Source organism: Pelecanus crispus, chromosome 5 (genome assembly GCF_030463565.1).
Source record: "Pelecanus crispus isolate bPelCri1 chromosome 5, bPelCri1.pri, whole genome shotgun sequence".
NCBI classification, from domain to species: Eukaryota; Metazoa; Chordata; class Aves; order Pelecaniformes; family Pelecanidae; genus Pelecanus; species Pelecanus crispus.
In genome coordinates, this window is record NC_134647.1 from 59651813 (window position 1) to 59670321 (window position 18509).

General features: G+C 36.2%; 1 protein-coding gene across 1 annotated transcript in view; it reads left to right on the forward strand.

Annotated features, from left to right (window-relative positions):
- CAMSAP2 (calmodulin regulated spectrin associated protein family member 2) overlaps positions 1-17852 on the forward strand; it is a 95310-nt gene extending 77458 nt beyond the window's left edge. The window contains 9 exon segments of the mRNA XM_075710372.1: positions 3321-3391; positions 3898-3967; positions 4787-6998; positions 8125-8261; positions 8773-8993; positions 10074-10146; positions 12168-12283; positions 14614-14732; positions 16252-17852. Of these exon segments, the coding sequence (XP_075566487.1) occupies positions 3321-3391; positions 3898-3967; positions 4787-6998; positions 8125-8261; positions 8773-8993; positions 10074-10146; positions 12168-12283; positions 14614-14732; positions 16252-16557 (3325 nt within the window). The 3' untranslated portion in view covers positions 16558-17852.
- The last annotated feature ends 657 nt before the right edge of the window (positions 17853-18509 follow it).

The window sequence follows — 18509 nt, forward strand, 5'->3', positions numbered from 1 at the left end:
CATCCTGTTTCTCTTGTGTTCCCTAGCTGATCTCACATTTGATAAGAGGCAGAAATTGCACGTTAGGCCTTCTTTTTAACCTTTCTTTTTAAAGGGTAAAGAAAGCCTCCCAGAGATCTGATCTGAACATAGTGGATGAGGGGTAGTATTGCATTATATTTATAATTTGGGGGCAAAGGTTTATTGATTGTGTCTGAACTGACACAGAGGAGAAGGATAAAATTAGCATTTTAATTGGATATTCAGCAAATTGTTGGTTGCCAACCCTGTTCAGCTTTTTCTGTTGTTTTTGGGTGGGGTGTTTCATTGGTTTGTGGGTTGTGGTTTTCGGGTTTTTTGGTTTTTTAGTTTTTAGGAATCTATGTTGACTTTAATCAGGGAGTAATACTTCTTACTATCATTACATGCTGTGATTCTGAATCTCTTTCCTGTGTGTATCTGAAGTGTTTCCCGTATAGACAATTAAGTTATTTTAGTGTAAACTGAGCATATAAGCCAGGAGAACAAGAAACAGTAGTTTTGAACGTGTCTTTTGGAACAGGGGTTCCCAAGGCCATTCGCACCTTGCAAAGCCATTGCAAGCAGTCCAGCAAACAGCTTGTAACTATGACTGCCATACAGAACAAAGAAAGGTTTGCAGAAAAAATCACTATTTCTATTTGGCTTCTAACGTGATGTCCCCCTTTTAGAGCCCTTCATGAACAAAACTTCAGTGACTTATCTTCTGGAAGTTCTATGAAGATAGTAAATCATATGTCAGTTACACTTAAAGACAAATTAGACTAAAGAAACGCAGAGTTCTGTGCCATACTTATTCTTGTGTTGTAGTAGTCACTGTGGAGAAGATTTTCGTTAAATATGAAGAAGGTTACTAGATTAATACTGGACAACACAAAAGAAGTCTATCTGTAGCCTTGACTCTGTAAAAAAAAAAAAAAAATACCCACAGCTGAAGCCATTAACCATGCATTTATCACAGCTCTGACAAATTCTGTCAGTAACATAGTATCTTTTTCATTCAAATAAATCTACCTTTTCTCTAAATGTGTACACTTTATGCAGATGGTTTCTTCCTCTAAACTGAAGAGGACTGATTGGAAGTTTTACAAAAAGCATCTGAATTCAATTTATAAACGTTTAGAAAAGCGTTTAGATTTCTTAGTGCCATTACCATTCCAAATTTAACTATCAAGTCTGTAAGTTGCCACCAATGTGTTTTGTAATATCGCTCATGTTTCCTCAGACATGTTCCAAGATATAGTAAAAATCATTGTGAACCCCTTATGGGTGGTGGATTGCATATTGTACTAGCTCATCACAACACTGTCTTAGTGTCTCTACAAGTGATGGATATGGTTTTGTGTTGGAGTATTATGAGAGCAATCCATGAGAATGAGCTATATCTTTCCTCGTAAACCAGTAAACTTCATCCAACTTGATGATACTTTGCTACACTGTAGGACAAAGGAAGGGCCTAAGAAGCTGTCTCAGGTGGCAGGAATCTAACACGCAGGCTGCAGGTTCCCTGGCAAAACAGACCTGACTGCAGGATGTCATGGTCCTGGCTTTCATCCTTGTCCCGACTGCACATTCCTGTCCCCTTGAGTGTTTGACATTGTCATTTCAGTGCACAAAGACAGAAAAAACTAACCCAGTTAGAAAAAGTGATTGTTTTTCTGCTGGCTTAACTTGTTCAAATGACTCAGGGGATCGGATGCAGAGCCAGATCCAGCGCAGAGGAGAGAGTGGGACTGTGGCAGCAAGCAGTTACGATGTCTGAGGTTGCCATGGAACCACAGTCATGGTGCCAGAATCAGTTTTGTCTTGAAGGAAAATGAAGTGTATAGATTTTTTTGTGGTAGCAAATTTTCATAGGCTGCTGGGTGAAATTTTGAAAGCATGCTTTTCTTTTAAGATGACTTCTGATATCTATGATTTTAAAATTTTCACAGAAATATCAAATGCCATTTAAAACAGATATGTCATGTAGCTAGTGTGTAGTGTTATTAACAAAAAATCAGGAATTTATGAGAACCTATTTTGAATAATTTAATATATACTTATGAAAGATGTTTTTGTAGATTGTAAAACAACAATTTTTTTTTAAATTGATGTGAATATTCTTCCTACAAATATTATTTAGAAACATTTCTACAGCATACAATCTATAAACTATAAAAAGCACTAAACAAATATTTTGAAAATTACTGATTGAAAAAAGGGAGTTTGGGAGTGTGCTCTTCAACTCAGTGAATAAAATTCAAAACATGAAAGGATTTAATCCAGCATGGTTTTGAAGTCTGGCTTCTAAAGAAGTGTTTTACATACAAATGCATGTGTGTCTATGCATGTGTCTTTGTTCTGATCCTGAAGAAGCACCTTGATCAAAACACTGAATTATGTTAATCCTGTTCTGGATTAACACAGCTAGTCTATTACAGACTTTCTCTATGAACCAAAAAAAAGTTATCTGTTGTAAGTAGAAGCGGAGGAAATCTTTGTAATTACTGTTCTAATAGGGAATATATTTTTTGTATTAAAAAGTCATGTCTATCACAGAGTCTGCTTTATCCACTTCTAGTGCATATTGCAGTCCAGACACAAAGTAGAAGCTTCAGACGAAGCAATTGAAAAGAGAGAGGCATGAAAAGTATGTGATATTAGCTGCAGTCACTCAGTTTTGAGGCCAGTAGGAACTGCCTCATTTTGTTCATGTTTATATTTGGGTTTTTTGCTAAAATCAAACCTAAAAATGAGAATCTTCTAATAATGACATTTACACGAAATAAATCAGGGGACAAGTATGTTAACTAATGCTGCTCTGTGGCCCTTTGTGAAGGAGAAATACCTTTTTAACTTTTATACAACCATAGAATGGTTTAGGTTGGAAAAGACCTTTAAGATCATCAAGTCCAACCATTAATCTAGCACTGCCAAGTCCACCACTAAACCATGTCCCTAAGCACCACATCTACACGTCTTTTAAATACCTCCAGGGATGGGGACTCAACCACTTCCCTGGGCAGCCTGTTGCAATGCTTGACAGCCCTTTTGGTGAGGAAATTTTTCCTAATACCCAATCTAAACCTCTTCTGGTGCAACTTGAGGCCATTTCCTCTTTGTGTCCAGTTAAAGGTAATAACAGTGTTCTCTTTTTAGTTAATAAATTAATATTTCAGGAAGAGAATTACACCTCACTTTCCTCCCTGTCACAAAAAATAAATCTGTTTTTGTGTTGGCCCAGGACATGAAGTCTGGTTGCCCTTTTGTAATGTGGCTTTTGATGTATTACTTCTAAGTTAATGTCTCTTTCCTTATAGATTGGAAAGTCCAACTTACACACCATCTCACCAACTGCATACACCCCAGCAGCCTTATTCGTCTGTTCCAGGTAACAATTTACAAATGGGTGGAAGAGGCAGTGAGACAAGGTGTCTTCTTCTAAGTAAATTGCTATCTTGCTTATATTTATTCAAACATTATTTATGCAGAAATTGCCGGGAGAGCTTTACGTGAAAGGCTAATGAATAAGTTCTGTAACTTATGAAATGTACAAATGGGAAGTTTGTGTTTGTACCTCTTATATTGTGTATATTTTTTTAATTTGACTTCTGTTTTGATTATGTGGAATATGGCTTACAAGTATTTGTAGTATATTTTAGTAGTATTTGTAGTATATTTTACTCAATAGTAAATTCTTTGAGAGATGAGGGGTGTAATATGTATTCAGGATGAAATTGACTCAGTTGCTCTACTTGTATTCTCAATATAAAAACACTTTTTTGCCGTTGCAGTGTTCTAAGTAGTGAAGCAAACTAATTTGTTAAAGCAACAGAAGGTGATGTTAAAATCTTTTTTCATAGCAGTTACTTTGGGTTCTATTTTAATTTCACTTAGGAGTCATCAGAAGGTCCACATCAATGTCTTATGTAGATGGGTATGTAGGGACATGGCCCAAAGAAAAAAGGTAAGTAGTCTTACCATATGAGTTGGTTAAAAAATGATTATGTATTGGTCATAAATAGTAACAAGTGCTCCATTGTAGTTTGGATTTTCAGAATCCTGTAATAAGAGTTCTTGTAAGCAACAAAGAAAGCGAAAACTGTATCATGGATTAAGAACTCAGTAATAGGAAACAAACTTCAGAAATAAATCATCTTTTTTTTTTTACATTGAAATGAGGTATATCTGTGATGTTTGAATTGTTGACATTAAATATGTTCACATTTACTCATCGCAATCAAATAAAAGTGGTAAGAGTCACATGGCTAATGAGCTCAGTAGTATTTAAATTTGTACTATTTTGTGGATAGTAAGAGCAGTCAGTCTGAATGTTTTGTTTTTCAGTTAGACCAGTCATAAACTCTTGATTTGTAGGGTGTAAACTGAAGTTAAAATGGTAAGAGTTATAGTGGTAGGTTATTCAGTAAGTGTAAATTGTGTGTCTTTTCACACCTTCCTTCTGATCTACTATGGCAATTCCTATTTTCCTAAAGTGCCTAGAATTTATTCCAAAGTAATAAAAAGTATTTGCTATCTCTAAAGAAAATGTTGTTATATTCTAATTTATTGTACATTTTAATTTATTATATCTATTTATTAAATGGATATAAAATATGTGTATAATTATGTATTTATTATGTTATATTTGAAGCTAGGCAAAATACAGTGCACCTTAACAGTGTCTTTAATACTAGAATCTTAAAATAATTTTAAAATCAAATGTGACTATTTCATTATTAGTCATGAGTTGCTCAGTTATTTCCTTTATTCTAATCTCTGTTAGGTCATCGTTACATGGAGTTTCATTTGACATTTCTTTTGACAAAGAAAAAAGCATTCCAGTATCTACTCCAGACAGAGGAATTACTAGATCTGTGAGCAATGAAGGCCTTACACTAAACACCAACCGCATGCCGAAGCATATTAGAAAAAATCTGTCCTTCAAACCAGTAAATGGAGAAGAGGAAAATCAAGATATTGAAGAGGAAAAGGACACAGTAGCTCATAAAGACACAAAGGCCAATCAGTCTCCTAACACAAATCAAAAAAATGCCAATGAGAGCAGCCACTACAGGTTTCCAAATGGAGCTCTGCAAAATAGGGCAGTTCTGGATGATTTTGGCAATCAGATTGAGACACCAAGCATTGAAGAGGCTTTGCAGATAATTCATGACACTGAAAAATCTCCCAGAGTTATCCAACCAGACCAAATCACAAATGGGTTCTTTCTTCACAATCAGGAAATGAGCATCTTGAATTCAAACATTAAACCAAATCAGTCTACCCCTGATACAATTACAGACACAAAAGGTGCTCTAAGTCCTGTGACTGACAATACAGAAGTAGATACCGGAATACATGTTCCTTCAGAAGATATTCCAGAGACGATGGATGAGGATTCTTCTTTGAGAGATTATACTGTAAGCATGGACTCTGACATGGAAGAACCATCTAAATTTCTCCAGGATTATGACATGCGAGCTAGCAATCACAGAGATCAATTAAGTCCCTGTCCCAGCTCAGTAAGTACTAAATCACAGGCAGGCAGCAGTGCTTCTTCAAGTTCGGGGGTTAAAATGACAAGCTTTGCAGAGCAGAAATTCAGGAAGTTGAATCACACAGATAGTAGAAGCAGTGGAAGCAGTTCTCAGAAAACCACACCAGAAGGTTCTGAGCTGAACATCCCTCATGTGGTTGCTTGGACTCATATTCCTGAGGAGGCATCTGTTCCTCAAGGAAGAGACACTACACAGTTACTGGCTTCTGAAATGGTACATCTTAGGATGAAGCTAGAGGAAAAGAGGCGAGCCATTGAAGCACAGAAGAAGAAAGTTGAAGCTGCATTCACAAAGCAGCGGCAGAAAATGGGAAGGACAGCATTTCTTAATGTTGTGAAGAAGAAAGGTGATGGAGTATCACCTCTCCGAGAAGAAGCAGCAGGAGCTGAAGATGAGAAGGTGTTCACTGACAGTAATCGGTTGAAAGAAAAAGACATTAAAAAATCAGATGAACAAACTAGTAAGACTTCAGAATTAATAAAAGAAAATCCTGAAAATTCTCATAGCAAATGGATAAAATCTCCTGCTACTCCTATGGATGGTGAAAAGCAATGGAATTTAGCAAGCCCCTCGGAAGAAAATTTCAATGAAGGAGATATCTTAGAATATACAAAATCTATTGAAAAACTAAACTCTTCCCTACACTTTCTACAACAAGAAATGCAACGTCTGTCCCTTCAACAGGAGATGTTGATGCAGATGAGAGAGCAACAGGCTTGGGTTATTTCTCCTCCTCAGCCTTCTCCTCAGAAGCAGATTCGGGACTTTAAGTCTTCATCAAGGCAAATGGGAACTCCATCTCCCATTGCACCTTTCTCACAGGAATCTCCTCGCTCTACACATCAATCTCCACAGTCTTCCAACAGGAAGAATGCCTCTTTTCACATTAAAATGCAAAGGACTCCTAGGCCAAATGAACTGAAAATAACACCTCTAAATCGTACCTTGACTGCCCCGCGGTCTGTGGATAGTCTTCCCCGTTTGAGGAGATTTTCTCCAAGTCAGGTTCCTATTCAGACTAGATCATTTGTTTGCTTTGGAGATGATGGTGAACATATAGGTGAACCTCAGTTAAAGGGAAATCTTTTGAAGGAAGTCAAGCCTACAGAAGAGGTAGCAAAAGAAGGAGGACCAAAATTGCTGAAACAGTGTGAACAGAAGTTAGAGGAAAAGGAGATCAAGCCTATTGAATCTAATGTTTCTGAAGTATTATCTCAGCCTATCACAGAAACTGTCTGCCTCACCCCAAATGAAGATCAGCTAAGCCAACCAATTTTACCAACACCAGCTCCCAAAACAGCTAACTTAATTGAAGTTTCCCTATCGGATTTGAAGCCACCAGAAAAAAATGAAGTATCTGTTGAGAAATATGAAGGTGAGAGTGATAGAGAACAATTTGAGGATGACCAGAAAGTGTGTTGTGGATTCTTTTTTAAGGTAAGAGAATGTGTATTCTCTAATGTGTATTCTCTAATGTGGATGTGTATTCTGCTATTAAACTTCCTTTGAAAGGGAACTTGTTAATTCAGATATGGATTTCAGTGGTGACTTTCCACTGAAGTCAAAGCAGATGGTTCTGCAACTCTAAATGTACAAGCATATCTTTTGCACTTAATGATTAACTTGGCATTGTAAGAGTGGTGAGATTCTACCATACTGCAGTTCTGAGCATGTCAGAGTATCCCTTTCCATTAATAGTTGTGGAAGAGTGCTTGGAGTTTTTGGTGAGAAAGATGCATGCTGAATTTAGATTTATTTTTAACATAAGCTTTCGTGACCTCAGCATGCTCACATCTCACCCTCACTTCCCCATCCCACCCGCAAATTTAACTAAAAGTTTTTGAAGTACATAGCAGTCTGCATTCTTTAAAAAGTTGAACATCTCTGAGTTGCACTTTGCAGAGCCTTTTTCCCTCTCTTGGCTGGCTAAGAAGGTAGAGTCTTCCAAGGCTCCCTTTTGAAGTTGGTATTTGGGAGCACTCCCTGTTGTCTTATTAAAGAGTTATATTCAGACAGGCTTTTAACTATAAGGCACACTGTAAGAGAGTGGTCTAGACACTGGAAGCCATCAAGATTTTGAATTTCCATCTTGGAATACTGCAAAATCTTGTGTCACGTATCTGAGATGCGCCTTGCTTGTCTGGAAGCATTCCTCAGTTCCAACAAAACACCTGGTTTGATCAGCAGAAGTTACTTCTATATGCTGCATGGTTATTGCTTTTTGTGATAAATTACCTTTGTCTCCATACTTCCAAAGCCGAATACAGAAGTCTAGGCAGTGTGGGATCTGACTCTAAACTAAAATATTTCACTTAGCAAATTTTCTCATATCAGTGTTGAATTTTATGTTTGACTTAGGAAGGAAAAATTCCTTTATGAAAAGTTTTTAGTAGTCTTAAGAAAAGTATTTTAAAATCAACTTATTTCAAATACTGCAAAATACGTTAGGATATTGCAAGCCAGTGTACAGAATTAAGCGTCTAATGACTTAGCAAAATCAATTGCTGAATTCAGAGATCTTAATGTTTTTGGGTCGTTTTCCTTCAAATACTGTTGCTGCTAGGATGATCAAAAGGCAGAAAATGATATGGCAATGAAACGAGCAGCATTATTGGAGAAGCGTTTGAGAAGGGAGAGAGAGACTCTGCTTCGAAAGCAGCAGCTGGAAGCAGAACTAGAACATAAGAAGGAAGAGACAAGGTAAAACTACATGTCCTGATCCAAATTATCAGTAACAGTGAATGTAAAAATGTCTGGTTTAGTTAAAAGTGTAACGTCCATGTCAAAAAATTGCATCTTGATATCCAAGATATTTAATTCTAGAGCCAGATGTGCTGAGGAGCCCAGCTTGAAGACACATGCCAGCCGGTCCTGCAAAATCAGCATATGAGCCCTGCTGGCCTGAGTGAAGCTCCTTACAGCACTACCCTGCTCTGTACTTTATATTCTGAGGGAGAGCGTGGCACTTTCTGCACAAATGCACAATGCTCACTCAGTTACAGCAGTCAAGCTAATAAACATGGTTTTGATTTTACTAGTAACAGTATCCCAAAAAGTTTAAACTGTCTGAAAATTGTAAAAAAGGCAAGTTCTTACTGATGTCCGAGAACTCTGAAGTTCCAAAAAATCTGATGCCTCTGTTGTCCTCATTGTGCTAGCTAAAACTGTTAATTTGGAAAGCTTCTACTGCTGAATTTATTTGTTTTTTTAGACGCAGAACAGAAGAAGAACGTCAGAAGAAGGAGGATGAACGAGCACGGCGAGAATTTATTAAACAGGAATATATGAGAAGGAAACAACTAAAGCTTATGGAAGAAATGGATACTGTCATAAAGCCACGTTCCCTCTCAATCAAACAAAAAAAGCCACGTCCAAAATCTATTCATAGAGATCATATTGAATCACCCAAGACACCGATCAAAGGTCCACCAGGTAATAAATGTTCATGTGGAAAAAGAGTCTGTTCATGCTAAAACACCAGCTTGTTTTTTGGTACTAACAAGCACGTGCATTTATTAGTGTCTTGTGCCAAATTGAAGCTGCACGTGACCAAACTGGAAAGTAAGATTTACCAATAGAAATGAAAAGATGAATGTCGCTTACCTGCTATGCATGCATGCATATATCAACAAACAAAAAGGTTAACTGTATGAAAACCCAGTGGAAGCACTAACGTGTGTTGCAAGTTGCATACACAGCCATGTATTCTTCACTAATCTCTTCTTGCACCTGTAGAGCTAAGAATGAATAAAAGTTGGGAGATAAGAGATTGATTAAAAAAAACGGTGATTATAAGGTAAGAGTACTTAAACTCCTGCTTAATACAGACAAAATTAAAATAAAAAAGTTACTTTTATGTTCCATGTTTTTTTCTATTTCGCTCACTTACCTACTGCATGTAGAGTTAAGAACATAGCACTACTAATCATGTGGAACAATTTAGCATTCTTTTAGATATCACATAACTACATTAATGATTGGAAGAAGTATTGCCAATTTAGAATTAGAAAAAAGGAACCAGACTGCTCAGTGCTCCTTTTTGTTACAGCATCGGATAGCCTTGTTATTCTGCTGCATTTTCTCTAGCTGCTTCTCTCCATCTTCCAATGTAATTTAAAGTATTCCGTTAACACCTTTAACACCTTCTAAGAATCCATCCCAAGCTTTAAATTAAGTCTCTTAATCCCTCTTTCATGAGGACTTATTAACTTTGATTGCATTCTTTGGTTTGCATAGTGCCAATATTCCCACGTCCATGCTTCACATTAGTGCTTAGTCTGAGACCATCCCAGGCGGCTGCAAATGGCTGGGTGTCAGCAAGTGTTTAGATGAAGTGCACCACATATGCATGCAGGTATATCATGTATGGGTGTAAGAGTCTCGTATATACAAGTTCTTACCGACTTTCTGATGCTGGTGTTGGCTATAATGAACAGACTCTACTATTTGCATAGGTTTATAAGCCTTAACTTTGTTTTTATCCAGGTTCACAGCTTTATCGTGTTTTTTCAGTATCTAGTCTTTCATTGGCATCGCTGAATACAGGGGACAATGAGAGTGTGCAGTCAGGCAAGAGAACACCAAGGTAAAGCTAAAATAACCATTTCATTTAATAAAATTTGATAATCAGCTATGTAAAACTAGCATGAATTTTAAAGAGGTCATATATATATTGTGTACTCCAAGAACAGGTATGATTTCCTGATTTGAGACATTGATTGTTTCCACTGTCAGGCATTAGGGAACCAAGCCATGATCATTTGTTTCACAAATTTTACCAAGTAAACCAGTTGGGCAGCTATAAATCAGGTCAAAACAAAATGCTGTTCACACAGCCTCTTTAATTCACCTGCTTGTATTTAAGTCTCAACTTGTGGATATTTTATTAAACCTGTATGCTATGTGCAGCTGCATAGCTTCTGCTCTTTTTTTAACACAGAAGCTTCTTTTCTGTTTTTTTTTTTTTTCCCTTAGCAGTCATACAGGGAAGTATTAAATGTTCACTAGGACTTCAGTATTTTCCAAACACCAGAATTTATTTTGCATTAAAAATCACCTGAAAATGAAATAAAAAAGAGCTAAAAATAACAGAAAAATCTTAATTTTATATACAAAATCTGTATTATCATTCAGAGGAAAATTATTATTTCTGTGTAACTACGTAATTATGTTCAGAGAAATACTATTTTTTTGTATAGAAAAGTAGGAAAGAAAAGCAAACTAGGAAAAGGGGTTTGATAAGGAGTACTACATGTTACAATATCACATCATGTTTTCATCACTGCTGACATGCCTGCAGCTGGTTTCAGCTGACTTTTCAATTTCCTTGATGTCTTGAGAACTGACTTGCTGGTTATTACATAAGAAACTTTAATAAAATGGTGCAAGTACCCTAACAGCTCTTGTCATCTCTTAAAAATTATCAGTTTTAATTGAGAGGGGGATTTCTTCCAGCTATATTAGCTACTAGAAAAGGCTTGATGTTGCTTATCTACACAGACTTTACAGGAGATGGTCCCCATCTATATAGTTTTAGTTGTACACTACTGTATTATGCTTGTAATGAACAGTACATCTTCCTCTGGCTTTGGATTTGATTTAGGGGGTTGAGACTTTTAAAATATGATAAAATTCAGTACAAATTGCTGAAAATAACGGAGTTGAGAGAATTTTCAGTATCTTTCCAGACCCATACTTTCACCATTTCCTCACATCAGAATTGTCTTTTGATGATCACACTGAATTTCAGTGATACCTTTGAGGTCTCCTTCATGCAGGTGCTAATCACAAAAGGTGTAGGATATATTATAAGTTGAATTTCATCTATTTCTGATTTTATTGGACATTGGTATGCAGATAAATTTTATTATACCACTTTTTTTCCTTATTCTTTGCTAGTAGTGCCTTTCTTCTCACTTAGAAAACGTTTCATTCCAAGCTGAAAATTTGACTGGCATTTGCAGCAGCCACAATCAAAAAAATTTTAAGTATCTTGTAATAATTTAAGAAAACATGACAGTCTTGCTCAGACCTTTAAATGCAAAACTATTCACATTTGAGTAAAGATACAGCCTAAAGAATTACAGCACCAGAAGTTACTGTTTGTGAAAACAAAAATTAGAAAGGAAATTGTTTTGCTGTCTTAGATACAGCAGTTCTCACTGCCAATTGTTGTAATGATAAGCATAAATGAACTAAATTTTTACTTCACATTCATCATTCTATCAAGAACTGACTTGTTTGCTACATGAGATAACACTCTTTTGCTAGTACCAATGTAAAAGTAACCTGAATTCCGACTTAGTAATAACATTTCCACAGCCTAGAATATCTATTAGGTTTCTGTCCCTCAGATATAGCCCCAAAAACTTACTAACGTCCACTTCACCTAAATACTAACTTCTTGCATCACTCAAAATACTTTATATTGAATATGAACTCAGTTATCCATTAATTTCTTCTGTAAATATTGTGCATTTAGGTTTATAGTCTACAGTTCAAATCATTGTGTTGTACCTTAATACAGTTTGCCTTCCTTTCACATTAGAAGGCTTCTCTGGTGAACATTAATTTTAAAATCTATTACAAAAAAATTGCAATGTTTAGGTCTGAGTCTGTGGAAGGATTCTTATCTCCAAGTCGCTGTGGTAGTCGTAATGGAGAAAAAGATTGGGAAAATGCATCTACAACTTCTTCAGTCGCCTCTGCTACAGAATATACAGGTCAGTGAGAACAATATTCAGAAAAGTACCTGGCTGTTAGTGGTTCTATGCCTCAAAAGTTTTCAATTATCTTTATCTGGTTTCCTAAGACTTGATTGAGGATGCTTTCATAGAAATGTTACTTTCACCTCCTTTAAAATACATGGTAATAATACAAGGTTAAAATTTTAAATTACTCCAGTAGCATTTGTGATAACCAGAATAAACTGCAGTTAGGCTCAGAGCAGCAACTGGGCTCACAGGTCACTGTGCACTTCAGTAGTCTCTCTAGCAAGGCAGAAAGAGTTGAAATTTAAACTCAATTTAGAATAGAGTTACAAAAAGCAAAAATCTAATTTCAACAGGAAAAAAATCTGCTTGGTAATGTGAATTTAAATATTCTGCAGATTTGTTTCCAAATAGATCCTTTGTTGTTTGTTAAAAACTTTACAATCTGACTTCTAATTCTTTATTATATTATTAATCAAATAATAATGGTATCTCCATCCCTTTTCTCCAAATATACAGCACGTGATATTGCAAAGACCTTGCATCATCAGGATTATAAAAGCTCCATTTTTGCCCACCTAATACTGCTTTATTTGGTAAAAAGTAAAATAACATTAGGTATTTTCGGTAAACTTTTAGGGAGATCAGGTTTGATTGATGGGCCTGCTTAGCTCTGTCTGTGCTGGCAAATGTTTGTTTTGAGAATAATCTTATCTCCTTTCCACTGAAATGACTACAGTCTGGAAAGACAAAGTGTTCATTCTGAAAATCAGAAAGTATTTACGTGTTTTTAAATCATGAAACTTCAGTCAGTTTGTGTCACTTTGTGCCACGTGCATGTCAAATTAAATTACAGGAGGGATAGTGAGACTTTGCTTGGGTGGTCTTGCTGAGTTTTCTCATGAGGACCCATAGCGCTGAAGATCATCTTTTAACAATTATTATGTACAGCTTATTTTTAAATGAAGGAATATACGGTTCCTAGGAATTGAACAGAAGGCTTTTTTCACATTTTAATATCTTCACTCAGTCAGATTTCATACAGCTTTTTTGTGTTGATTCTAGGCTTTTTTCCCCAAAGCATAGACAAACTGAGATATATTAAATTTAATTGGTAATTGCTTGTATATTATGTTCCTTTCTAAGTCTCGGAATGGGTACTTACATGTAGGTTTTTTCAAATGGTCCTGACACAAGTATGCATATATTTCAGAAATTAAAACAGAGGAGATTTCTCCTTCAACCAGATGAATCAAGTCTTTTTACAGACAGAATAACCTAACCAGATTTTTTTATCCCTGGTTTTGGGTAAAACATTTTTGGAATTCCAAGGTGGACAGGCTGCAGTTACTCTAAGCACTGCAACAGCTTCATTGTTACACTTCTCACCCTTGAAATCACAAATGTAGATGAAGAAAAAGAAAGAATTTGCTCCCTCCTGGATGTCGTGGTTTAGCCCCAGCCAGCAACTAAGCACCACGCAGCCGCTCACTCACTCCCCCTACCCCAGTGGGATGGGGGAGAGAATCGGAGGAGTAAGAGTGAGAAACACTCCTGGGTTGAGATAAGAACAGTTTAATAATTGAAACAAGGCAAAATAGTAATGATAATAGTAACAATATAATAATGATAATAATAATAATATACAAAGCAAGTGATGCACAATGCAATTGCTCACCACCCGCCGACCAATACCCAGACAGTTCCCGAGCAGCAATCGCTGCTCCCCGGCCAACCCCGCCCCCCCCCCCCCCCCAGTTTATATACTGAGCATGACGTCATATGGTATGGAATAGCCCTTTGGTCAGTTTGGATCAACTATTCTGGCTGTGCCCCCTCCCAGTTTCTTGTGCACCTGGCAGAGCATGGGAAGCTGAAAAGTCCTTGACTAGCATAAGCAGTACTCAGCAACAACCAAAAACATCAGCGTGTTATCAACATCCTTCTACTAAATCCAAAACACAGCACTATGCCTGCTACTAGGAAGAAAATTAACTCTATCCCAGCCGAAACCAGGACACTGGATGACTGAAATTTTAGTTAGAGAATGCAAAACGTTTTGTTGTTCACAGAAAAAGTCCTGTGAGAGAAAACAGATTTACCAAGACAGCCAATAATAATGATTTAATAATGAAAGACACATTTGTAAGCAAATTCAGTAACAGCTGAAAGAACGACATTTTACTTGTTTGTGAAATTTGTGGTCTCTAGCCTAATTCTATTTTATTCCTGGATTTATATTTTTATGCATGCCAAGGTCCATACCAGAAGTGCTTCACAGCATTTAAAGAAACTCTTTTTTGGCTTATTAACTTAGCTGATTTGTCATTCCTCCTCCATAGGACCAAAGCTCTTCAAAGAACCCAGTGCTAAATCCAATAAGTATATAATTCAGAATGCGCTGGCACATTGCTGCTTGGCTGGAAAAGTAAATGAAGGTCAAAAGAAAAAGATACTGGAGGTAAGAGTATTTCTCCCCTAAAAGCATAAACACCTAGCTCAAACCACAGTCAGGCATTAGGAAGACATTCAAGTAGAAATGCAAATATCAAAAGGAATCTTCCCAGGTTACGCCAGCTCTTAGTGAAAGGCTTGAGTAACTTCTGTGACTTGCTTGCTGGGCAGACAGAAAGGTTCTCCAGTACTGTAGAAATAGCTGTGACATTGTACATGCAGCACAGGAAGCTGAATTTATTGACATGTTAATTAATAGTTACTGCTTGTTTAATGTGGGAACTTCAATGTGTAGACTTTTATAATTTGCTCACGAACTTGTTTTCTGTAACATTAAAAATACCTATCTTATACATACAGATCCTCAGATTTGGATCTTTAGAACCAAAGCACAGCTCTCATGAACAGAAAGAACTGAAATACATCCCTCCTAGGCTTTTCTTCAGTTTCCAAGCAGTAGGGCAAATTCAGGACTTTCTGCTACAGAAAGGTGCCTTCCAGCCTTTTCTCTTACACTGGTATAAACCTTTCTAAAGATGCACAAATATTGTAAGGGTGAGAACACAGAGACCAGCGTGTTCCCATGCAAAAGGAGTAACACAGAGTCTGAGAGTTGAGAGTAATGTGACTGTTCCTTTTACCAGCTGTGGCAAATTTGACAGATTAAATAGATCAAAGAACATAGGTACCTGGAATCTGGATTTCATTCCTTTTCTGGAATAAGTTTCACGACAGTATTTCTGGCCCTTTCTTCTCTTCATAAGTCTTCTGCTTTCATGTCTAGATGCTGTCTTCTCTGTCTTTCCAGCTACTTTTTGGAAATAACAAGTGAGAAATCAAGACAGCCTCTTTCAGTTCAAGTAACTGGGAGCATAATACCCCCAGAAATCCCAGGAAAGAAGAGCTGTAAAAAGGTCATGCTTAATTCTAGGATGCAGCATATGTCACTTGGTAGAAGCTGTACATGTTCAGGGCACATGTCCCATAGAAGTTGTGTTGAGTGGAATAGGAGTCTGAAGATTTCAGCTGATGAAGAACCTTTGCTTAATACATTTCAACTGACTTTATGGTTTGACCAAACTTCAATGGATTTAGGGATGACTGAATCCCCATTTTAGCACTGGAGGATCTTTCAGGCACATCTAGACATATCTAAATTTCCTTTTTCCATACTTGCAACTTGCAGCTATTAGACCTGCTTGATGAAATGGATCAAAGAATTTTTATTTGGTCTACAAAAAATTTGTTAGGATGTCTGTTTTGAGGTACAACTAAACAAGTGTATCTGAAATTGTATAAATAAATAAGGTTTTGCTTGAGAAAGATAGCTACCTTATCAAAATTCAGATAGGTGAAGCTTAGCAAATTCTAATGATTGAAAATAAGGTCTTTTAGTGGACAGAGTTAGACATAAGTTTCAGCTCTGGTAGAAAACAAATTCAAAATGACAATCCAATGATTTTGAATGTTTTCTAACTACAATGCAAAATTCATATTGTGAATCTTTTTCTTTCTTTCTTTTAAAGGAAATGGAAAAATCCGATGCCAATAATTTCTTAATCTTGTTCCGGGATTCAGGCTGCCAGTTCAGATCTCTGTATACATACTGCCCTGATACTGAAGAAATCAATAAATTAACAGGAATAGGTCCCAAATCTATCACAAAGAAAATGATAGAGGGACTGTATAAATACAACTCTGACAGGAAGCAATTTAGCCACATACCTGCTAAAACTTTGTCTGCCAGTGTTGATGCAATTACCATTCACAGCCATTTGTGGCAAACGAAGAGACCAGTAACTCCTAAGAAACTTTTACCCACCAAGGCATAGTAGATGGGAAAAAATTTGCTTCAGACAATTATGATAAACTTGCACTTCATCTTTACTGCCTATAGGAAATAGATTTCTAGTTGCCAACAAGACTCTTAGAACTTAAAACTGGACACCACGTTCTATTATCATGTCCAACTGGAATGTAAACACAGTGTTTAGGAGTGCAGAAGATGATCACTTAGGTGAATAATTATGAGTGATTACAGAAATGTTTGACTTGTGTGGAGATTTGTATGTGCTAATACAATATATAGAGTATGTTTGCTCTGTATTTTGATTAGATACACTGAAGCACTGAATGTTCCTCTTGAGTGACTCAAACTACATTTTTTTACATCTGTTGCCTTATATGTTTGTATTTGTGTTTGTCTTGAAATATTTTTTTCTTTCGCTAAAGAAATACTTCTTAATATTCTCAATACCGTTGAACTTTGCATACTGACTTACAGTAAAGACTAAATGATAAGTGGTATGGCACTGAAGAACAGCTGAATGGGTCTGTTCTGCAAGATCCTTATTGTGTGCTGTAACAAAATCAAGATTCATTCCCCTGAGTATTTATAATTCTTTTTCCATTAAATAGTACTGAGTTGCTTATAAGCTAAACAGTAAAGAAAAAACCTTTGAACTGCTTGAAGTTTCTTTCAAATGAATTATTTAACAACTCAGGGTATAGTTAGGTGATGCAATTATTCCTGTTTCAGTAAGTTACCATCTGAGATGTAATGACTGACCATGTGCATGTTCGTAATACCATTAAAATGCAAAGTAAAAAGATTTGGTAGACCTCTAAAACAGTTTAAGCAAATGTGCATTATTTTGCATTGTTCCAGATGAAGGGTAAGCACATGGTCAGGTACTGCTTCTCCAAGGAAGGAATAGGAACTTGTGAAACATTCAGAACTAGATCCCTGATGTTTGCCTGACAGAACACTAAAAATATTCAGAAGAATCACAGAATTCACTAAGTCACAGATCTTTCAGAAGTCGTCTGTCTAATTCCCATTGATTTTTAAGATTCAGGCCACTGTCTGTTCTTCCTGCCTTCGGATCTGCCAGCTCAGACTGAAATCAGTTTTCTAGGGGACAGACATCTGATAAGAATTTTCAGTGTGTCTTAGTAAATTGTTTTCTTGACACGATCTAACAGATGATGTCTTGTGACACCTAGCAATTTTAAATACATATGGCAAAAAAACCTAAATGACATTTCAATAAATTTATAATATGACCATTTACAAAAACAAACTCTAGGCATATTTCAGTATTATTTATAAAGGGCTGCATTTTATTTCAAAACAGTGTTTATTTTATAGATCACTATTCCGTTTCAGTGTTTGTTTCTCTTATAATTTGCTTTTAACATAGCACTGTTCTGAAAAAAAAGAAACTACAAACTTGAAGCCTCCCCTAAATCTGTGGCTATTTTGATAATGTACACCAGAGGATTTGTTGGGGGAAAAAAAATCTCATTCTCAGGAAAAGACTTGAATGATTTGTGATTCTGTTCTGTTTCAGTGTTGTGACAACTACATTAACATAAGACAGTATTGTGCTATAAGTATGTAGTCCATTCTGTTTCATGGGGAGACTAAAACTATGTTCATATTTCTCTCATTAAACTGCTTTGAGAGAAACTATGCCTCACTACTATGATGTGCTCATTTACTTACATAAAAGATGCACAGGAATGAGATGTCATTAAGCAGTTTAGAACAGTACTTTTTTAAATTATTATAAGGCCTTAGGCATCAATGCATCTGGGTTATAAACATTTTCTCAAAAATGCTGTCAGTTTTACTGTAATTTATGTTCTTATATTTATGTATATTTGTTAAAACTGTAAAAAAAGAAAAAACACTTTAAAATACATGTTTAATATGTATGTGGCTCAAAACTATTTGTGGTTAGCTGATTCCTACTGTTTGCATGTATATCACCAGGATATG